At 39.1% G+C, this 24,265-nt stretch overlaps 1 protein-coding gene across 40 annotated transcripts in view; it reads right to left on the reverse strand.

The window, feature by feature from the left end:
- Positions 1-24,265, reverse strand: part of LOC112540356 (uncharacterized) — a 154,467-nt gene that overhangs the window by 85,202 nt on the left and 45,000 nt on the right. For 18 of the 40 annotated variants that reach the window (XR_015794150.1, XR_015794147.1, XR_015794146.1 and 15 more), the window contains 3 exons: positions 14,603-14,717; positions 8,152-10,941; positions 4,624-4,688 (listed from right to left, as the gene is read on the reverse strand). The exons of 1 other annotated variant lie outside the window; for it this stretch is intronic. Coding sequence is in view for 1 of the 39 variants with exons in the window: in XM_088131078.1 (XP_087987204.1) it covers positions 4,624-4,688 (65 nt within the window). In the remaining 38 variants the exon portion in view is untranslated. Of the gene's footprint in view, positions 1-4,623; positions 7,355-8,151; positions 11,748-14,602; positions 14,718-24,265 lie in introns of those variants that run through there. 21 more of the 40 variants (XR_015794148.1, XR_015794157.1, XR_015794158.1 and 18 more) reach the window with 16 other exon arrangements.

Raw genomic sequence — 24,265 nt, forward strand, 5'->3', positions numbered from 1 at the left:
TGCTTGTTTATAACCAAAATCAATCTTACATATCCCTATTTTCACCTAGCAAATCAATCATTGTAATGTTAACAAGTAAGGAAAACAATGGATGATTGCATAAATAGCAGGCACGTCTGCTGTCCCCAAATCATTGTTGTCCATTCCTCGGCTTTTTGTTAGCATCTGTATGTTGTTAGCTTGGGAATGTCTATTCTATCATTTAGTTACCTTATGCATTGGAAGGGCCTGTTGTTTGATGTGCCTTCACTTTAATGTAAAGCACACCATTACTAGGTTAATGATCATGAGCCATCACTGAGCCACTTTGAAAAGGTGGCAGTGATGAATGGAGCCAGCAGCTCTGAGGGAGGTTGATCACTGAATGCACAGTGAAGTTTATTTAAGCTGGGCTTGATAATGGGCCTGTATTTGAGATGGGATGTTTCTAGTCACTATTTAGACAACAGACATTCCCTGACATGATATTCCTTCCCCGCCCCCCTATCTTTATACAGAATGAGTATGGCTAAGGCTGCTCTCTGTTGGAGATCTATGGTCAGGGGGTTGCAGCAATCCTCTGCTTGAGAGTCTTTAGAATATGGAAAGTACATAGAAAGAATATACAGTCTTTCATCGCCGAAGTCCGTCTTCTTTAATTTACTTTTTTAGCTATGAATATTTGCAATACGTTTCCTCAGCATATTATTGAAAAAGCCACACATTTGCCAAAACAGTGACCAGAGAGTCCCCTGGTCATTTATGAAATGCAAAAGTAGATTTTACCATGGGGTATCCTCCATTTCTGAGGACTATTTCCATAATCATAGGCTGACAAGGATGAAAGGGTTTGAATCTTACACATCTGGAATAAACTAGTTTAAAAGAGGCTTTTCAGACTGAAAAAGAACTTTTCTGTATCAGATCCAAATGATATAACTGGCAGCCCTGTGAGGTAGGCCAGGTCAAGAAACTGACTCCACAAATCAGACTGGAGCTCTACTTTATTGATATAGGCTATAGAAACAGAATCGTAAAAGCCTGACTGATTTCTCCTCTCCCTTCCTCCTTCTTGTACTATAGTGAATTAGGGAAGAGTTCGATCTGAGCTTCTTTCTCATGCTTTCCCTGTTGCCTGGGCTTAAAGTATACTTCTGTTTATGCAGCCATTACAGCCTCTGCCTAACTTCCCCAAGGTCATCTCTGTGGCTTTTTACAATCGCCGATCCAGCATCATACGCTTCGATCCGTTATTTTGGTTCTATATAATTGTCATGTGCTCATGTGTACCAGTAGCTACACTACAGCTAATTCAGTGCTGGTTTTTAGCATATGTATGTTCAGGATCATATGTATGGTAATAAAAACATACATATTGGTTTCTTTTTAAAATCAGAAAATGCTCCCTGAGTTCATGTTTTAAGCATTCTCTGATAAAGTGTCCACTGCCATGAAAGGAGAGCATCATTTTCCTCCAGCCAATATCGTAGAGTTAGGTTGTATTATATTAATATTCATTAATATAATATAATATTTATTAAACCTATGAAAACTGGGCTGAAAAATCCTAGATGACCACCACATCGCAGCAAAGAGATGAGGATAACTCCAACCATTTTCTGCCATCTTGGGATCATCTGGGTGTTTGCAGCAGCCCGCCAGGCTACTGAAGACAACTGGTCCTTTTCTCACTTAAATAACTCAGTGTCAATGTAATGTTGCAAAATAACAGAATTTGGGGTCTGTTTCCCCCCTGCACTTTATTATAGGAAGCTGTTCTGACAGCTACATGGCTTTATAAGACTGGTCCCATTTCTATCCATTTGAAGGAAACATTAGAATAAATGTTTAGTAGAATAATAAAGTTATTACTTAAAAAGAAAGTGCTACCTCCATTTTGAGGGGAGAAGTCATACAGGGGGTGTCAAAAATAATATCTAGCTACATGGCCAGGCCTTTTGGTTGGGTGACCATCTGCCATGGCCACATCTGAGGAAGATTTCTCAGAAGGGAAAATAGGGCCAAGTGATTCCACTGATCCTCTGCACCAGATGGACCCTCACCACAAATTTGGGCCAGAATGAATTTCCAGTGCCTCAAGACTCTGCCTAGGACTCTCATCTAGATTTACCAGTGCAAACTCTCAGCCCACATGATTGATGCTCCTTTTTGGTTGGGTATCAGAAAGCAAGAAGCACCAAAATACTGGCTTGCAAAGGAGAGTGTTTTGAGAAAGAAATAGCTGAGAATATGCCTGAATTATCCTGAAGCCAGATCAAGTTTGACAAGCCCCTGTTGAGTAAATGCTGTTAACTTAATACTCCTGGATGGCCTTGCAGCCAGATCAGGATTAAATCCTGAGTTAAGTTGAGATAGCTACAAATTCTAATATGAAGGTCTCTGTCTGTGGGTAACTCATTAGTGGAAGCAAAGTCTACTGGTTGTGTGCCCAATTACTGTTGTGTCTTGAAGCCTCACTGGCACATCAGCTCTGGTATATCAGTATAGCCTGACTTTCCCTCTCTTGCCTTTGTTCTGTGAAATATTGACTGGACTTGTTTAGCTTTCGACTTCTGGACTGACTTAGTATCCCCTGCGCATTTCTCTAACTGTGAGTAATCCTTTCTGGAATTGTAGCTTGGGGTATGAAACCATACTTTCACTGCTCCTGACCTCATCCCAGGACAGGGCACCATCTTGGGTGGCTACAAGAAGGCTGTTTTAACGGAGGCATTCACTTACTATGCTGGGAAGCCCAGGTACTGCCCTAGGAGTTTCCTGGAGTATGCCATCAGTGTGTTAAGTGAGAGGGAAACAGCCTCCTAATCAGAATCCATGATAACAGAGAGATAATGGCTTGGCAGTGAGAGGAGTAGTACAGATGGAAGAGCTTAAGGGTCCTGACCACAGTGGAAATGCTATCATCTTCCCACAGGAATATCAAAGGCAGCAGTGGAAACTCAACTTTGCTTTTCTTGTGCAGCTGACTGCATGCACTTCAGCTGTAACTGGCAAAGAGTTGCACTGGAACTGGGAGATGCTGCTGGAGAAGGCTGGTGCCTCAGAGAGCACTGAGGACCCAAGATAAATAAAACTGTTGGTGAGAGTGACTAGGGATAGGTCAGGTGAAGGGTCACGGAAAGGCCAAGATGCCTCAGATCTGGATATTTGGGTTGTCTATATGCCCAGTGGAGAAAGCCAGCTAGTGCCGAAACACTCCATGAGCCTCATATTCATGGTTGCAGACACAGCCTGCCTAGGAGGGATGAGGGGAGAGCGTAAAAAAGAAAAAAGAGGTGTCTATTAGAGGTCCTCCTTTTATGGATTGCACGCAGGCATAATAGTGGAGGGTTTCAGCTCAGATGGAATTACCAGTCATGTATATATGAAGGCTTCCTCCTGCAGACACTTGTCTCCGCTTCCCCCTCCCCCCGCCCCAGATTAAGATCTTCCTTTGTGTTCCATCAATACAAATTTTACTGGGAATTTTCAGGCCAGACTTTTGGCTAAATTTTATCTTACTTTTAGGTTCAAAGGAAAGGCTAAAGTAAAAAAGAATGGTGAATTCACTCTTCTACAAACTTTTCATAATTAAATTGTATACAGCAAGTATGGGATAAATATCGCTACAGCTATAGACAAACACATGCACACAAAAACACAATATTAGGGCAAATTTAGCTGTCCTCATGAATGACTTAACTCACAGAAGTTGAATATTTCAGTATTATATATAAACAATAAAGGTCTTTTGTATTGATTCTGAACTTAATATCCTTAATTCGCGAACTGAAATATCAGATATACAGAAGAATTCTTATTTTGGCAGAAGGTGGGTTGCTATTAATTTCAGTGGAGAGGTCTTTCTGTATATATAAAGTAATGCTTCCCAAAATCTATTCATTTACTGAAACCAATAAAAAAGTTATTCAGAATATTCAGGACAGTACCAGAGCTTCTGTATCTGAAACAAACATTGGCTGGTGTATATATGACTTCATGATCACAATAAATCAGAGGGCTATTTCTGCAAGTCTATGTCTCCTCAAAAACTGTTTTTGTCATGACACGAGGGGACTTTGTTTAGACCAGGCATGGAGGATCTATGACTCTCAAAATGACAACACTACAACTGTCAGCAATCTTAGCCAGCATGACCAGTGGTGGGAGACACTGGGAGCAGTAGTTCAGCAACATTTTGTAGGTCACACATCTATCTACCTCATGCTGTTTGTTGCAGGAAATCTGGAATCCCCATAGCCTCTCTTTAAAAATCTCCAGCAAGGAAAAACTGACCACCATTGAGAATTGGTTCATTTATCAACCTGCTCTTACTACCAGTAAGTTTCTTCTAATGATATACAAATAAATAAATAAACACGGAACTGAAATCTGTCCTCCTGTGATGAATACTATGAAATTAGTGCTGCCCTTTACATGTATTTACCCTCAAACCCATTGCTGCTTTTTCCTACAAGATCTAGCAGTTAAGACATGCTTTTAGTTTACCTCAGAGATTAGCTCTTTAAAAGCATGCAGAGTCAGTAGAAGGTATTCTCCTTAAAAACATTGCTAAGTATTTACGAACATGTAAATACATAAAATTACAGAGCTTAAAAACCATTGTCTGTGAAAGTTACTTACCAAAGGACAATATTGACCAAATAAGTGAATTCCACAGATGCCGAAGCTGCCCTTTCTCTTTTGCCCTGTAATATGAAAGATGTAGTAGTGTTTATTTAAAGCAACTTGAAAATAATTTCCATTATTTGAGATATGAGGAGCAATCTGACTTAAAAAAAACTAGAAGAATGAGATATCTGATTTAACTTCAAAATATCTGGACATTTCTGGTGCCATTTGAAGAGAAGAAAAGGGAAGGAAATATAATGGAGACAATTAGTTGTTTCATATTTCATTTAATACATGGTTTGTTATTTGTTGAATAAATCACAGTAGTCTGGTTCATACAATACTAAGACATAAACCATAGTTTACCAGTTATAAAGGTTGAATTCACATATCATACTAAACTGAACCAAATAAGTCATATTATAGCTTTGAAAGGTGTGTGAACCCAGCCAATAAATTTTCTTTAAAAAAATGGAATTATTATATTTTCAGAGGTCTGATACATTTTCTGAGTATTGACACATGACTGGCTAGCTTGGTGATTATCCCACAAAAGAAAGAAAGGAAGAACTTCAAATGAATTCTCTGCTAACTAACTTTAAAAACTAATTGAAGCACTATTAAAAGGAATTATTATGGTGGTTAGGGTATCTATTTTTATTTTCTTCTGTGAAGTTCTTTGAAAATATCCTCCTGTTAGTGTTATGAACAAAAAGGGCAGCCCCATTGTTCTGATTTATGACTATCAGAAACTGTGGCAGGAAGTTGCCTCCACTGCAGTAGCCCCAAACCCCACCTTATGTCAATAAGCCATTGAAACAGAAGGCTATAAGGCCTTTGTACGGAGTGGTATTGAATACCCAACCAACCCATGTATTACGTAGAAAGGAAAACACTGACAGATCTTTTCCAATTGCAAGTAGATTAACTGTCATTCTCCTGGGTTCTCCTCCTTCTCTTTTTAATTTTATCAGAAATGTAAAAAGCGTCTGTTACAGTCTTCTGCTAAGTTCATTTACTTATTTGCTCAGGGGTTAGAGTGAAGCAAAAACTATGAACTGAGACGTGGGCACACTTTATGAATTCTTCACAGTGCAGTTAAGATACCTTAAACCTTTTTAAATTTCATGTATAGTTTTATTAACTTTCAACTTTGTGTTTGTTTCCTTTTGTAAGTGGGACTAAGAAACACAATTCAAATAAATGGTCCTAAACATTAAGTAGGGGATCAATTTATGGAGCCTAAGAATCTAATCCTATGATCTCTTAAGAAAGGCATAGGATTCTGCATCTGTTGTGAGGCTGAAAATATTGAACTTGGAGGGGGGAAATCTGACCTTAGAATCTCCTTCCAGTGTCCATAGTGTCCTCTGAGGCACACTCACTCCAATACTCAAAGAGGAAAAAGACATATGGCAGGAAGGGCCGCAGCTCTGCTAGATTCCATATTTCCTGGACTGTAATACATTTTCAAATAGGTTTTTCATTGATTTCAGTAGTGAGGATTCCTTTAAATCAGTGTTTTTCAAACTTGGCAACTCTAAGATGCATGGACTTCAACTGTATACAGTGAGATGGGTGGTAAATAAACAAACAAACAAACAAATAAATAAATAACTCCCAGCCTTGCTGGCTGGGGAATTCTGGGAGGTGAAGTCCACACATCTTAAAGTTGCCAAATTTGAAAAACACTGATTTAAAGGAATAAGAAGAGTCAAGGGAGAAAGAAATGCAAATGTTGCTTCTAACTCACTTCTGTCCCACATTAGATTCTTTGACTATCTAATAACATAAGTACTGAATTTCAGCAGAATAAGTGAATCAGAGAGAGAGAAGCAAAGAGGAAGGAGAAAGCAAAAAGAATTATCACAGATATAGATCAGTTTTCTCAGGGGTAATTTTTTCCCCCTCTATCTTCAACATACCCCCCTCCCCGTGTTTGTATGTGCAATGTGTGTTTGTGGCAGTAGAAGTATGTTATAGAGAACAGAGGATTAAACTAGTACAGAATTCATTCACTCCTGGCTGAGTTGTGTTGTTTGAGAGCTTTTCTGATCACTGCTCCCAAATCTGAGTTGCCTTCCTAGAGCGCTAGTTTAAATTCAAAACCTCTAAAGGGTTGCAGTGGGACAGTCCTGATAGCCACCTCCTTCATTGTGCTTTACTGAGCAAAACTGACACACAGAGAAGCATTCTTGGTGGTGACCCCAAACTTTTCCTTTTCAGAAATTGGGCAAGGCATGGGAAACAAGCGTGTTTAATGACTGGAATAAAAGTTATTTTTAATAATTTACAACATGTGTGGTATGTGTATATTATTCTCTCTCTCCCTCTTCTCTCTTATGATGGATCACAGAAACTAAGATGAATCAGAACATAATGAAACTTTGTGTAAGTTTTTAGTTGTTGTATTCATTTTTAATTTGAGCCTTTGTGCCTCTGATTCAGTTATAGAGCAGGGGAGCAAGCATTTAAACTGAAGTCAATGTCAGCATTCCCTTTGGTTCTGCTAGAACAGCATTGCATTCCTCATCTTCCAGCAGCGGGACATCTATTATGACTAGAAGAGAAACTTTGTCAGCCTGTATCATCTTCAAGGATTTGGTGGTGCTCATGAGCAGGAAGACCTTGATACTTGCGACGTTATGGATAAGAAGTAGAGAAAGTAGCAGATGTCTGACCTTGCCTGACTTGTTGCTACTCTTCTTGCAGGGAGTAAGTGACATCTTTCCAAGGTTTCAATCTTAAATTAAAGAGGAGGCAACAACTATTGAACTACTGCAGAAGTCAACATCTTTGAAGTATTATTATGGGCCAGTTAGGCAGCACAATTTCAAGGCAAGAAAGCAGAACGTGCCTGGAAATGAAATGGGAACCTCCCTTCTTCAAAATTCATGACATTATAGGATAATGCTAAAAAAGTTCAGCTCAGCAGCTGGGCAATTTTTATATTGAGGGATGCTTTTAAAAAATTTCCTCAGTGAAGACAGAGGAGTAATCCACAATAATAATGCTCCATCAAATCTGGCACCTTGGGTGCTCGGTTTGAGACAACGGGCTCCCTATTTCTGTTCACTTTTCTACCAATTGTGTCTTCAGCCTTCCTTCTCATTCATTCATTCGTTCCAATTCATTCATTCATTCATTCTAATACTCTTTGTCACATTATGTTAAGCATATTTTAATTATTTTGGTTGGGGCCTCTAATTCTAGAAGCATGACATAAATTTCTACCCAAACTAACATTTTCTGACACTCCTTAAGACTGTTAAAAGCAATACTGATATTTGAGGCTTCCAGTCTATGAACCAGAAAGGAAGACTAGTGGTTTGTCCCCAGATAATTTACTGTTAAAATAGGAGGGCTGTATTAGATTAGTTGAGAATCTAGTAAGGGAGGGGGGGGGGAGGATTGTCATACTAAAATCACCTTCCTTTTGGGAAAAAGCAACAGTAAGTGTTTTCATGTTCAACTTGAATTAAATAATTATCTAAAGAGTAAAAAGTACATTACAGTGATTTATTTAGCATATTAAAGTACCCTTTGACTTTCCAGACTGCATCATTGTTCCATGTAGTCCTATTTCCAGATGTTGCTTTGATCTAGATGTTGTGGTTTGCTCCAGATTATTCTCCCCTCTCGAGTTGCAGCTACGCCATCCAGGGACTATTTCTTCCACAATGTCTTCTTGCCAGTGCCATCTTAAATTCACTAGGTCTAGTCTGGGATTGAATTCCATGTCTTTTCTCCCGAACATTTATCTATCCGATTATGCTTCATCTCCACTGGCGATACTGATGTACAGGTATGTGTTGTCTTGGTACAATATGAACAATAATGAGCAATAATGCATTCTTCAGAGATATATCTATGAGTCTATATATCAAAACTGGATAACTCTGATCATGGCATTTACAAGCTGCATTGCACTTTCAATAATATTTATTATTTTTTTCAGATTTTTAACAGCAATCCTCAAATGCTATAATTCATTTTTTAATCTATATTATATATATTTTTTAAAACAGCCCACAGTATCAGATTGCATACTCTTCTAAATGTTTTCTCTTGATGGTTCTAATAAAGAGTGAGAAAGTTTTACAAGCCTGACACTTTCTCATATTTAAACTGGCTATTTCTGCATTTAACCCAACATCCTTATCAAATGTTTAGAGCTGTGAACAAAATCTTCTGAGAAAGTTGAATGTTTGAAGAAAAAGTGTTATTTATAGCAAGCGGCAAGCGTAAAAGACTCTGGGGGACCCACATCCATCCACACCACAAACAGCAAGAGATGTACAGGAGAGCACTGAAAAAAACAGGTGAGAAGATTAATTTACCAATAGGTAAATTAAAATACCAATAGTATTTCTAAATACTAGAAATTATTGAAATATTTACAATAATTCAATAAAAATTCAGAGAGTTCAAGGATGCCTATGAAATTTCCAGAGCACCCCCCCCCCCGTCCAGGAGTATAATTCTATTTGTTTTGTGTTTATTAGAAGTCAACAGAACTCATAATGGTTTCTAAAATGGCTATAAAATGTTGGCCTGGGACTAGGGAGGCCCAGGTTTTAGTCCACGTGAGCTGTGAAAAATCTCTGGGGGGCTTTGGACCAGTCACTCTCTCTCAATCCAACGTACTGTAGAGGGTTGATGTTGTTATGGGGGAAAAATGGGTAGCGGCAGTGTTCTGTTCCACCTTGAGTTCCTGAATGAAAGTTGGGAAATATATCTAATAGATAAATACAATCATTTATAATTTTTCTTTTTTTCTATGTTATTTATTATTATATTTTTTCATAAACTTTGTCTTTGTTGCTGTCTGATTGCCTTTTAATTATTTAATTAAAATTATTTTTTTTATTAAAGGGAAAATAGCCTTGTGCAATACAAAGTTTTACATTCAATTAATTTGATCCTTATTGGATTGAGAAGAAATAATATGATTTTGTGTATAAATGTATCCTTGTTTCTTCTCCCTTCCAAAATGCTATAATTTGGAGTCACAATTACATTGCTTGGCAGTAAATGCAGGACTGACAAAACAACAATATTCCTTTGTGGTCAGTAGTTAAGATGGCTGCTATTTATGCGTCATGACAAGGGGGGCATAAATATGGATACTGGATTTCCTGAAAGGAAGATGAAGTTTCTCCTGTGAATTGGGTCCTCTTCTATTCACGGAGTAGAACACTGTTAAAAACAAATAGGCAGAAAGACGCCAGATACCTACTGAAGGTACCAGATACCAGCTACTGAAAAGCATTGGTGCCTTTGATGAATAACTGCTTCAGAAAGACTGCTGGCTTGTTCTTATGCCTAAACAGGGTTATATTAAAACAATCATATTAACAGTGTTAAAAGAATAAAAACAAAAACCTCATCCCTAGGAAATACAGTATTGGTAATTAAGCGCAATCTGCAGTAAAATGTTGCTGTTTGAAGTGCTTCTGTTGAGGATTCATCATTCGATTTGCTGTTCCTACTTAAATGATCCTGGAATACGTTCCCCAAGCCTAATTCCTGGCCTAGGTGACCAGGGATGTTTTAGTCTTTAAATGTGGCATGAAGCTGTGTAACAAGGATCCATGGGCGCCACAGAAAAGTAAGCTTGGAACTGAATCATCACTGTGAACTGAAGAACTTGCTCAAGAATTGATCATAAAAGACTGGCCAAGAGTTATCCACAAGAGTGACTTTTTTTTTTCCTCCAGTTTGCTCTGGGAAAATATCAAAGGTATATTCATAATTGCCACCACCCATTTGGTCAAGCCTCTCCTAGCCATTAAAATGGCAATATATCCTGCATAAATGTGCCAGATCACATTATTTAGGCATTTAAGTGCAAGCTAGACACTTGGAGAGATTGTGACTCTAAATTTCTTGCTTTGGGAAGGGGGATTAGATTAGAACTGGGGTTAGCAACCTGAGGCCTTCCTGGGGAATCACCTATCAGCCCCAACCAATTAGCTAACTGCAAACGATTGTGGGAGCTGAATTCCAAACTCCCGGGAGGCACAATTCTGCCAGTCCCTGGACTAGATGGTCTTCTCCAGTCCTTTGCTGATATAAATCAAGGATTCTCATGGCTGCTATTTGCTTCAGAAGGAATATTGCCATTAAACACTCTCAGTGTTGCAAGCAAACCCTGTCAGATTGACATACTGGAATTCGTTCTTTACTCACAAACCCGGATAGCCCCGGCCATGCGGGCTCTGTTCGGCTTCCCTTCCAGGGTTCCACAGCCACCCTCTTATCAGAACGATGCACGTTTTTCATTCACTGGGAGTGAAAGCATGGCACAACTCCCAGCGCCTCACCCTACTGCCAAGATAAAAATGAAAAACCAAACTGTTAAACACATGTGTATAACCCTCTTAAGAATAAAGCAAAAGTGATTTGGAAGGGAAGATGGGGGAAAAGTGGAAAGGTTCTGGGTGCGCATTTTTTTAAGGGAAAAGAAAGGCTAGATGGAGGCTAATAAAGACATATACGGATGCTCTGCCTAGTTCAACTGGAGGACTTGGCTCCCTTGAATGTCCTTGCTCCTATCACAAGAGCCAAGGACACAATGAACTGTAGAGAACGTTCACTAACTTGACTACTGGGCCAGAATATATCCTCTGACTGTGACAAGCTGTCAGCCCCGTGATACTTGGCCCTCCCACTGACATTGCTCATGCAGCTGACAGCTTTCAGCATTCAGATTTGCCTAGTTTTGCTTTGCTTACTTGCAAAGAATAGATTAAAAAGTTGGAGCTAAATTGCAGGATTGGAGGAGATGGAAAACTCACTCTGCACTGCAACTGCCATCACCCCTTATGGCTAAATGCCCAGTTGGTGTTCAGATAGCATAAAATATATTCCTCTCAACTATGAAGAACATTCACAAGGCTCATTTAACAATTAATAAGGTTATTGTACTAAAAAGAATGGAAATCGTGGCCTAAATATAACATGGAGCCATTTTGCGTCTGCTTTCAGCTAGCCATTTTAAGCGTGGTCTCAGTTGCTTCTGTAGTTTTCCATGAAAGGCAATCCTTCTTTTACTTACTCTTTCAGATATGAAATTGAACCTTCCAATACTGACTGGTTGGGGTGACTGTTTGGCTGCTTGGAATATTCATTTGCTAAGGGAATAACAGAGATGTTCAGTGAGGGAACTTAATTTGGCACTTTAGCTTAGATTTAAAACACAGAAGATGGCTGGTGTTAGAAAATGCCTTTGAGAGGCAGGAAAATAAAGGAATAGGGAACACTGAGGTAATCAAGACGAAGAGCAGTCAGTGGTCTGCAGAAAAGTACCCTGAAAAAGTTGTGGGAAATGAGGTTCAAGAAAAATGGGACACGGGGAATTTGAACAAGTGGGTGCTAATCAGAGAAGTCCTAAATCAGTGTTTTTCAAACTTGGCAACTTTAAGATGTGTGGACTTCAACTCCTAGCATGTTGGCTGGGGAATTCTGGGAGTTGAAGTCCACACATCTTAAAGTAGCCAAGTTTGAAAAACACTGTTCTAAATGAATTTAGCAGCATTATATAGGCCTACCAGATCCAAGGACTAGGTACCAGGACAAAGCTGAAATGGGACAAAAGATACAGGCATAGGAAGTGATACACCCAACTAGCAAGTAGTAAACCAGAAAGCCATCAGCCCTTCCAAGTAGGCCAAGTCAGGAAGTTTAACTGGTACTATACTTCATTGATATAAGCTATAGTCACAGAATCGGAAAAGCCGGGTGGTGTTTCTCCCTTCCTTCCCTCTTACACCCCAGTGAAATAGGGGTGGAGCCAGTCTGAGCTTCTTTCTCACACTTTGCTTCCCAGGCTTAACACACACTTTTGTTTCTGTAACTGATTCTGCATAGTTTCTCCAAGGTCATCTCAGGGGCTCTCTAAAGAAGCAAAGGTTAAAAACATCAGTGTTGCTTGAGATCAGTGGTAATAATATTTTTCTGGCAGTGGGCCTCTCACAGCTGTGATGAACCAGGTGCCAAACTAAAAGAAAGTTGGCTGGGCCACAAATTTATGTGCAAATTTGGCACATAAAAACACAAAAGCAAACAAATCACCACCAGCACCACCTCAAACAATTTAAAATTTTATGTTTGTAAGGCATTAAATGTATGACAATGTTATTAAAAAACTGAAAAAATGGAAAACCCATGCTAATAATTTTTGGAGGATTTGGAATTTACAAAATAGTATCAGGGATGGGCATCTAGTCCACAAGCCCCAGTTCAACCATTCCTGCTCCAGTGCACTGGTTCGTGACCTTTTCTTTTATGCATAACCACTACAGAGCATCACTAGTTTTGACTAAGCCTAGTTTTGCATCACTAGTTTTGACTAAGCCTAGTTTTGACTTCAGCAACATGGCAGTTGTGGACACTGCAACATGAGTAACCCTCCCCAGATGGGGTCCACAGGATACAAAAATGTAATAAAAAATAATTTAATCTTTTAAATTTAAAGTGGCCAAGATCTTTCAGGATCACCAAACCTGAAAGAATTTGAGATGCTCCTGAAATTTGGGGTATTTTTTCTTTTTTAAAAAATGTATTCTAAGCCATCGCTCTATAGCAAAGTTGTGGGTTGCAGCTTTTGTTTGGTCCCAGATCTGTGCCATCAGAGCACTGATGAACTCAACAGTACAAGTATTTTTATCACTGGATCTCCATGACAGAACAGTTCCGCCCGTTCGAGAGAGACAGGAAAATGCTGTTCCAAAAGGTGGCCAATCAGCCTATATTGTTCTTTCATCTTTTGCATGCTTTGTTCACTTGCACCTTATTTTGCCTAAGAAATAAAACAAAGAGATTTCTTGCTTTAACTGATAAGTACTAATACGCCTGCTATTTATGAACTTGCTTCCATCCTTCACATTTCTATCAGAAAGTTTCTGAGCCAGAGGCAATATTCCAACTAACAAAAGGTTCACAGTAGGAGGAGAAAAGAATGAAAGCAAGGTTCTTGGAGGACAGTTATATTACAATTGTACCCAGCCCCAAATATTCTATCTGTTGTTTACTGCTCATTATTCACTAAACTGTAACATCCCCTCATTCTATGCCTGTGGATGAGAACTCTGCCTCAAAAAGTACATAAAACATCTCTGAAGGGTGACCCTCAAAGAGCTGAGTTGGCTAATGCCATTGAGCATACAGAATAGCCACAACAGGCAGAACAGTTTCACTGGATGTGGACTAATGACATTTTACGTGCTGATTCATTTGCTTCCATTTACTATTTCATGCTAGCAAAATGCTTGAAATTCTGATTCACTGAGCATTTCCAGAGGAAGACCCAATTTACCATAGGGGAAGGGTTGCAGATGAATGGGGATGCATGAAGTTTGGGGGCTTCCATTTCCTATGATATCCTTATTGACAGACTGCTGCATGTAGGCTAGATAAAACCACTGACTAAGCAACCACCTCTGCTGACCGGTCAGCCTTGAGCAAAGTCTTGCATGGAGAGTCCAAGGACTTTCTCCTATGCTCCGGAACGTTTATAAATTAGTTGGATGAAGGTGGAGAAGAGATTTGGACTGCATTTTTAATTTGTTTGGCCTTTGAGTGCTGCAGGGTAATATGTTGTGTGTGTCATAATATACCTAACTCAAACGCTTAGGGCTAACACTTGCAGCCTGGTAAGACCTGTAGGCTTTGAAGGTGATTGAAAGGGCAAAACGGGCACCTTGAGTTGCACACTGCCCTTTAAAGCCATCCCAATACAAAAAAGCACCCCTCCGATAATGTTGGCGCCATACGCTCTGGGCGTTGCTTTGGAGGCCAGAAATAAGCCATGGACCCAGAACAACCATTTCTGTACTTTACTATGAAACTGGTTTCATATGCCTGTATTCAAGAAGAACATCCCAGAAAGAGATCAATATATCGTCTTACCAAAGATGGTGTTGCCAGTCCTTCTCTTTCTGACCCATCCCCAACAATATAATCAGGGCTCCTCACATGCAATACCAACCTTGACAAGCGCAGTTCCAAGAGATACAATTTTCCCAACACTGAATTCCCCACTTCAAGGAGAAAAAAAAATTACAAAGATCTTTCTGCCGTGCAACTGCTAAAGATGCGTCTACCTGAAGGGTGAAAAGAAAGAGACCTTACACAGAGACATGTAACTACCCTGTATAGTCTATGTCAACATTTCTGGATGAAACATCATTGTTTTGTGACTTTCAAGGTAAGATTCTAAATGTTGCCAAATTCTTAAGGAACTAAAATATATTAAGATTAGGAAGGGTATGTCATATGACAATGATGGACGTGTATGGGGGTGGGGGGGAAGGGTTAGAGTGAATATTCAGATGGAGAAGCAATGCAAACTTACCTTCAGTTCACTTTAAAAGCCTAGTAAATCATTACACTTTTTATTATTTACCTGGAACAAAATTCCCTAGTGGAGGAGGGGGTACACAACTCTGAGGGCACATTCTTTCTATTTTTTCAGTGGCTTGCTCAGCACTTTTCCTGAATCTCAGGATAACCCAAGCTGATATATTAATAAATTAGAAATATCAGAAGGTTAGATTTCGCCTTATATGACAGGGATATTTTCTAAGGCTCAAGGTGCCAATGCCAGGTGGGAATTTTGAGAAGGAAGGTAATTCTCACACAGCTTGAGGAAGACAAAGGTTGCATTTACACCTGGCCAGAAGGTTTAATCATCTACTATTTCCAAACATTGCAGGCTAACAATCTGCTGTGTCTGAGATCATAAAACATATCACAAAGTGGAGACAGAAGAATTGGGGCTCAGTTGACCAGAGCTTATCTTTTCAGAGATGCAAGCTGGTTGGGAAATTCTTGACCAATTTTGCAAATGCCTCTTAAAGCAGCTTTTCTTTCTCTTCTCTTTCACTTTGTTTTTTTCTTTCATTTGTTGCTTTTTTGAGAAAATAGCCATCTGTAGAGAATTCTGCTCATAACGTGAATGAGGCTACAGGAAAAGTGGTAGGCTAAGCTAACTTTAAGTTTAAAAAGTTAAAGAGAAGCGAGCAGAACCTGTATCTGTGAAGAAAAGATGAATTAAATACTCTTGTTGGTTATTCCCCCAAAGTGATTCACCTTCAGCTTTTGTATTGATATAGTAGAATTTGTCACTTCCCTGAGCTTATCAACTGAAAAAAAATTCAAGGGTCTATTAAAATGTTGAAACTGCCACTGGATCTTTATTTTTTTTTCTCTCTGTCAAGCATTCACTAACCATCATTTCCAAGCAGTGATTATTTCAACCAAATACAACTTGTGTTCTCTCTAGTAGTTCCCTATCTGTAAAATGGGAGTGTAAATATATTAAAGATAAGAAGGTGTTCCAGTGCTTTCAGACTGGATTACATGCCTAAAGTAGCTAGGTAGATTTGGATGAGATAAAAATTATCTCTTGTATATTATTTGTTTTTAAAACAGCACACCAAATTTGCTGAAATTCGTCATTTTTATAAATGTTATGTTCATTAGTTCATTGATTGCACCATCTACAATATATATTTCCCATTTTGGAAGTACTTCTGTTCCAGAAATAACACATTTCATATTGTCACTGCAGTGGCCTATGGGTCACTTATTCTCCTCCAAACACTTCTTCACACCTGAGCACACAGGATACAGATTTTGAGCATAAATGTCCTGGTTTGGGTTAAAAAGAATTATTTTATGTTCAATACAGACTGTTCTGATCATTCCAGATAGGTTCTGAACTCAAAACAGTTATGCAAATAGTTGGGCAAAATAACTATTTTGAACTCAAAATGGAGTGTTTTGAGCTTCCAACAGTCTGAATCTGAAATGTTTCGGACTGAATCTGAAATGCCTTTGGGCATACTATTGCTATTGTTGTTTTTATCCTTCTCAAAGAGTTTTGTCCTCTGGGGGCATGTCATGCTGCCTTGATGGAAATGACTTTTCAAGATCTCTCTTGATTGGTTCATCACAGCACGTGGTCAGAATCTGTGGTTGCCAGCCAAAGCTGTGGCTGCTTCAGCAGTTTACAGTGCAAATAAAACAAAAAGTACAATAAAATCCAATTCAAGCTTAAAATCAATAAAAAACAAACAATAGTATTAATTGGATAATAAAATAATAGAAGTGGCATCTAAGGCACCAGACTTAGTTACATGGCTCAATGCCCTCTGGTAGAATTCTTTTCAAGCCACCTTCTAGAAGGATGCCAAGATAAGTGCCAACCAAGTCATTGGGTGAAGTTGTTCCACAGAATGGGAGCCACCACATAGAAACATTATTTTCAGGCTTCCAGCCCTCTTATCTCAAGAATGTGTGGAATAGTGAGCAAGCCACCTGAGCATAAAGCAGGCCTGTTCCTCCTGCAGAAGGAGGTCTTCAAGACTGCTATGAGCTGAGCCATGTAGGGCTTTGTAGGTAACCAACACTTTGGTTTGTTTCTGGAATCAATCACAGAAGCCAATGCAGTGCCCAGAATACAGGTACAATGTGGCTCAGCAGCTCTTTTTCATCACTGTTTGGGCTGCTGCATTTTGCAGGAATTGCAATTTCAGAGTAGTCTTCAAGGGCAACCTCATGTAAGAAGCATTGCAATAGCCTAGTGATGATAGGTATGATGGAGACATGAATTACTATTGCCAGGGCCTCCCACTCTAGATAGGGCTACAACTGGTGCACCAGTTGCAAGATGTCCCCTAGCCAAGGCTTCCACCAGCAAATCCAGCATTACCAGTGAGTTTAGGAGAACTCCCAAATTATGGACTTGTTCCTTCAGGGAAGTGCCACCCATCCAGAATTAAAATGAAAGCAGAGAACCATATGATTTCTGGATAAACAGCAGCTCCATCTTGTTGGGATTCAACTGCAGCTTGTTTCATCCCATCCAAGCCTCCATAGCATCCGGATACTGTATTAAGGCTTCCATAGCATCCCCGATCTTGCCTTGGTGGAGACGTCCAGCTGGGTACCATCAACATACTGATGAAATCTCATCCTGAACCAACAGATGATCTCCCCAGTTGGTTTAATGTAGATGTTAAAGAGTAAAGGTGAGATAACTGAACTATGCAAGACCCAAAAAGGAATATCCATTGGACTTACCTTTCCTCTCCCAGTATAACCACTGATTTTTTTTTTCCTTTTGTGTCTTTGAGTCAGTCTTAACTTCTGGCAACCACACTGACAAACCTATGCAGTCTTCTTGGCAACTTTTTTCAGAAGTGGTTTGCCATTGCTTTCTTCTTAAGGTTAAGAAAGAATGACTGGCTCAAAGTCACCAAGTTGGTTTCATGCCTAAGTGTTAGCCCTGCGAGGTAATCCAGACAAGAAGCACAACCAGGAGTATTAGTTCTATCTTTATTGTAAGGTTATATTCATAGAAACTTGCAAGAGTGAAAGTACTTTTCCCTTTCTTTCCTTTTACTCACTGGAAAACCTTTTAATGCCCTCCTTCCTTCTGTTTCCCATTCCCTCCTTCCTTCTGTGGACTGAGATACCTTTTACATGCCGAGTGTCCAGTCTGTGGTTCTCCCTTTTTTCTCCCAAGGTCATTCCCACATACCATTACATCAAGGTAGGACTAGATCTTGTAGTCTCCCAATTTCTAGTCCAAGTGCCTTTAAACACCACTGTAAAAAACTGGCTCTCACTAAAGGAGCAGAACCACTGTAAAATAACCACTGAAGTGTCCAGAAGGATACAATGGTTGATTGCACCAAATGTCACCAAGAGGTCAAATAGTATCAGGAGGCACACATTACCCCCATCCACACCCCAATGAAGGCAATCCACTGGAGCAAACAATACTATTTCCATTTTATGCCCAGGTCTGAACCCTGACTGAAAGAGGTCCAGATGATCTAATTGTCTATGGCATAATCATAATCATAATCCTCCATGGTACCTTGTAATTGAAGTTGCAGCACTTTCTCAACAATCTTATATTTATAGGGAAAAGGGTGGTAATTTTCCAATATAGTTGAATCTAGGGAAAGCCACTTCAGAAAGCAGCACACCACCACTATCTTAAAGGTAGCAGATGCAACCCCTTCATGTAAGGTGGCACTGACTGCTTTCCACATCTAGTTATTCATCGTCCCCCCAGCCATCCAAGGGAGCCAGGACAGGCTTGGAATTGAGGCTCAGGTGGTGGAACTCCCATAAGAGAGCATCCTATTCACTTCATGAGAATCCACAAATTGAAATGAACCCCAAATATTACAAGATGTTGACTAAGTCACCACAACAGACTCTGTCCATGAAGAGTCAAGCCTCATGCAAATTTGTGTGACTGGTTAGGGCATTGCTTTGCAGAGGCATTTTGAAGAATACTTCACTTGAGTATCTGTCAGTGAAGGACTCCTTGAAAATCTGTACAGTTCTAATTATTATTTCCACTAATGAAGGTACATGATACTTTATAAAAGCAACATAACACCACACCCATCTTTTAAGGAGCTTCCATCTAATATTCAGTATAGGAGATGGAATAGTCATGAGGAGAAAAGTTGGAGACCAACATAAAGAGAGGAAGAATATTCATGTATGTATGATGCATATCTGATTTATAAACTGCCTCACTTCAGAGGTTCTAGGTAGAATATACATTCAGGTTAATCACATGTATTTGGACTTCGTTTTAGGAGAGGATAGGAACTAAGGGTGGGGAGAGGGAAAATCCAAGCCTTGCCAAAAAATGAGTTTTAGATGCACCAGGGACCACCAGAAATGTGGTCATCAGAGCAGGATTACCTCTGTACAGCAAAACCATAGCCAGATAGTCCTCCTGTTGCAAAGTTACTTTTTCATCACCATTGTAACAGCAAATGGTCGCTAAATGAGGCAGTCACTAAATGAGGACTACCTGTAGTGTGAAAGACAAGGTTCCTATTTTATACATGGTGAATGGGTAAAATTCTTAAAAAGGAGATTTTTTTTATTCTTAAAAAATCTTGGAAGATTGATTGATTGAAAATTGGCTTCCCACATTTTGATGTAAATAAAGTAGTTCACTCTGATTAAAATACATTCTGTTCTAATTCACACTTGTGGTTTCAAAAGGAGTCCTCACTGTTAAAGGCACAGTGCATTCTGGTGCAGCTTCCCAACAGAGGAAGAGTGCAGATGGGATGGAGAATGAAAAACATAAAATGAGAAAGATGGAAAGAAAGAATTAAAGTTCTCTTCCTTTCTTGCCTACACTACAAACCATCACAGTCCCTTCTCTATTAGTTCTTTCTAACAGTAGGCTACTCTTACTAATTCACGTTTTTCAAATGCTTTTTTAAAAGCTAAGTAATTAAGCTCTAATATCTACTTAACATGATCTTTCAGAAACAACTTATGGCATTTTTATCCCACTCTTGGAAGAGAGTGAAGAATGGGAAAGAATATTAGATGCATTCTGGACCTGCAGCTTTACAGAAGAGCAAATTCAAGGCAGCTGGCTGGAGAGTTACACAAATTTTTGCTCTGTGTCTCTTGCAAATACGTTAAATGAACAGATGATAGATGATCATTCATTGATACTGTATATGCATTCGACTTCCACTTTTTTCTTTTATCTGTTTGCAACATTATCTTCAAAAAATTTCCTGGATCAGCATAGTTTTTCCTTGTAACTGTTGAAATATTTTGCCTTAAAACTAGCTTCCTCCAACTATAAATCCAAAATCTCAAATGAAGTTGGCAGGGCTACAATAAAATAATTTCTCAAACATTTTCTTTTTTCTTGCGTTGCTCATTCATTATTGGGTTTTCATCTTTGGAAAATCAATTTGTTAGAATTGGGCAAATGCAACCACCAGGGAATAAGTTTTATGTCTGCTTCTTCAAAAAGGAACCAACCAATCTCTTAATTTACAAAATGCAGGAGAACTACAAATGAGTCCCATGAACAAGACATATAAGCTTCCTTCTCCTCCATCCCATCAAATCCCACAGGGTAGACCCTTTCTAAAACCACCAGTGTGAATTAGAACAGAATATATTTTAATCAGTAGAGTGAACTACTTTATTTACATCAAAATGTGGGAAGCCAATTTTCAAATAAATAAACCAATCAATCTTCCAAGACTGTTTTTTAAGAATAAAAAGCACATTCAAAATGTATAAAATAGGAATTTGTCTTTCACACTACAGGTAGTCCTTATATAGTGACTGCCTTGTTTAGCAACTGTTTGCCTTTACGACGGTGATGAAAAAGTACTTTGCAACCAGTCCTTGTATTTACAACCTTCATAGGACTGTAAAGCAAAGGAAAGCTGAAGCAAGATTGTAAGCACAGTCATGGTTTCACTTAGCGACCGCTTTGCTTAATGACCAAGTTTCCAGTCCCAATTGTGGTCACTAAATGAGGACTACCTGTATAAGCAAGATCTGGGGATCATATATTGAATGACAATCATTTTAGTCAATTCACAACTCTCCTATTACAAACCATTCTTTTTTAAATGGAAAATAATCTTTTAGCTCAGTTGTCTCTTTGTTCCCTTTGTGTAGGTGTGAAACAAATATTCAGATACTTCCTTCAAGCTATTTGCTTCTGAGCACTTTTATGATTACATTCCCTGACTTGAAAGAACAATCTTGAGTCACATCTTCTTAGAACTCCATTTTTAAAATTTATTTATTTATTTACAATCTCTAAAAAACCATTTTGATGGGATGCCCAGGAAATGAACTTAACACTATGAGGGCAGTGCAAGTTCACCTGTTATAGTACAAAGTTTTACAAGGGCAACATTGTGCAGGGGCAGACAGATAAAACCTGTACAACCAGTTTTAACCACCAGTATGCTCTAAGTACTTACTCTACTGCTTTCCTTTTAGCTTTTCAAAAAGCAAAATATAGATAAAGAACTCATTCAAAATTGCCTGTATGTTTACTTGGAAGCAAGCTTGCACAGGATTACATCCAGAACCAGTCAAATATTAATAAAGGGAATCTGAACAAAAAGAGAGGTCTTTAAGAACATGGCCACATTGGCTTTATTTCAGTAGTTAGCAATTATAAGCACTGGGGTCACAAATCAGGTTAAATTTCTATTGCATATAGGGTGCCTTTTCAAATTTAAAAGAAAAATCTTAGTGCTGAATTCACACTAGACCAAAAGTAACACCAATAATATTGTATTCGATTCCTGCATAATGACCAGAAAGGGAGGTGCATGTAACAGAGAGAGAAAAATCTTCCTGTGGACTGGACTGCCAGGTTGGCAAAGTCTGAGATTCAAAGGCAGGCCCAAGTGATATCACAAGGGAGGTGTCATGATATAGAGACTTTTGGAGGTGAAAAGAAAATCTGGTGTTGCCTAGGACAGAATTCAGTAATAATGGGAGAAAACCTGAAATCGAAGACCCAGGAAAACTGGGGTGGGAGAAGAGATCAGCTACTGTGTCCAAAAAGCCAAACAGTGTTCTCATGAGCTCAATATGGCAAGCCTGAAAATCAACAGAAAAAGACCCAAAGCTTGCAAAACCAGTTCTGCCCATACCATGAAATGAAACCAGACAATGAGCCAATTGAGAATCTAAATTCTCACATCTACCTTGGCCAAGATATCAATGCCACGCATATAGTTGACCAAGAGATATCATGCTGAAGGACAGCGTATGTTCAGCTTTAACCACATAGAACCAAACTTCCAACCGATGAAAAACACCAAAGAACGAATGAACACCATCAGCGCCATAGTTAAACCAGCAATGACCTATGGCTGCAAAGTGTGGAACCTAAAAAAGCTGGAAGTGGAGAAGCTGTGATGAACACAGCATGTCATGGAAAAGTGAATACTAAATATTTCCGCCAGAGACCAAATCTGAAATGCACAAATTTGCTGCAAACTAACTTTAAAGATGTCATCAAAGTGGCATAAAAATGAAAATACAAATGGGCAGGACATGTCACATACATGCAAGGCAACAGAGGGGCTTGAAAGACCACATACTGGTGGCTCTACAACTTTATATTCTTGCAAGATTGATCACCTATGAGATGGAGAGATAAAATATGGAAAAATGTTGGATGCAGCTGGAATATTCTAGATCATATGCAATACAAACACCTATTTGTATTGTTGCCTCAGTGAACCTACCCAAATGAACAGCCAAAGTACTGAAGAAGAGTTGTTACAACTGTTTCCTATTTTATTGGAAAAATATTTTCCAGTGGGAAACATTGCAATATTTTGTCTTTCAGAATAGTAAGATGCTTCCTTTGTTAAAGGAAGATTTTTAAGGAGATCTATTTAACTGGCCAGAGCTATTGCAAACATTGGCAATTTTAACAATAATAACAGGATCATTTGCATTGATTACCATCACTAGGACTGTGCACAAAAATGATTCAGAAGAAGTGCTTTGGAGCTCACATGAGCACTGTACAGTATCGCTGTGCTGTTTAATTGGAGCAGGCATGCTTTTTTCAGGCTTGTCCATGAGCCTGAAAAAAAATATAGCTGCTTTAAAAGATGCATTAAAGACACACTGCTTTAATGATTTGATTCATTACAGTAGCAGCACTCCAAATCATGTATTCAAACACTTTACAAAAGAAAATAGCCATGTCCAGGACTCAGGGTGTCCACAGAAAGGGGTCAAAAAAGGCAAGATGGTATGTCCATCACTGTAGAATTTAAGCCTTCCCCCTTTTTTATCTGAAATGTCAAGAGCAACAACAACAAAACCCCTTGTGGATACTCCTGAAAGTCCTGATGATGCTACTCAAGCATTTTTGTGCACTCACATACTGTAACACATTGTTGAAATATCTAGTCCCTCAGATAATGATGAAAATTTCAGCAATAGCACATGTTGCACTGACTTGAAATCTAACAGAATCTGTTCTTTCAGGTTTAGTTATGCTTGGAAGAGAGAATTCTCCTCCAAATGCTATCAAAAGCAGCTCAAAATGTGCCAGCAGCATGTGAAACAGCATTACAATTAGTAGACCTTTTATGCAGCTGTACACCCGTTATATCCAGCCAACTCAGATCAGCCCTCATTAGTCCCTTCTCCACAATTTAATTCTGCTGTGAAAGGTTAGGAAAGCCCCAAGGGTATATTGTTAGGTTTTTCAAAAGTGAAGGTGAGAATATGTATTGGACACACTTGTCCCGTTAAGGATAATCTGGCATGTCATCCTGGTGCCAACATTCTCTGAAATCTCAGCAACGAGAGGCCGCTATATCTTACCTAATGTGATTTTACTGCTTTGAATCCCTGCCCAGTTCCTCATGGCATTCCATCTTACCACATCATTACAAGGGAATGAACTTTATCTTGAAAACTTTAAGAGTGTTTGTTTTAAAGATGATTTACCACACTTGACAATGACTTGATTTCTTAAATTAAGGCTGAGCTATTGTTGCCATCATGCATCTCACCAAATGCAGAGCGATGCCTAGGACCTAGACCATGTATTGTAAATCTTTCAGCATGGATCAAGTTGCTCATAAAACAAGCAGCAGAGCCCAGTCTCCTAATTGGATTTCTGCTGCTCTGGATGTCAGCATGGGCTTGAAAACTACCTGATTGAGGGGGTGAGGAAAATAGAACTGGCGCCCAGCCGGTTGAGACTTCGGCACATCTTTGAGCCTAGAAATTATCTGTCTTTCTGTCTCATATTTAGTCTGCCCGAACAAGAAATACACAACTGACTGAAATA

Source organism: Python bivittatus, unplaced genomic scaffold (assembly GCF_059951505.1).
Source record: "Python bivittatus isolate LINGU-HERP-01145 unplaced genomic scaffold, Pbiv_v1 ctg000840_np1212, whole genome shotgun sequence".
Classification (NCBI taxonomy): Eukaryota; Metazoa; Chordata; class Lepidosauria; order Squamata; family Pythonidae; genus Python; species Python bivittatus.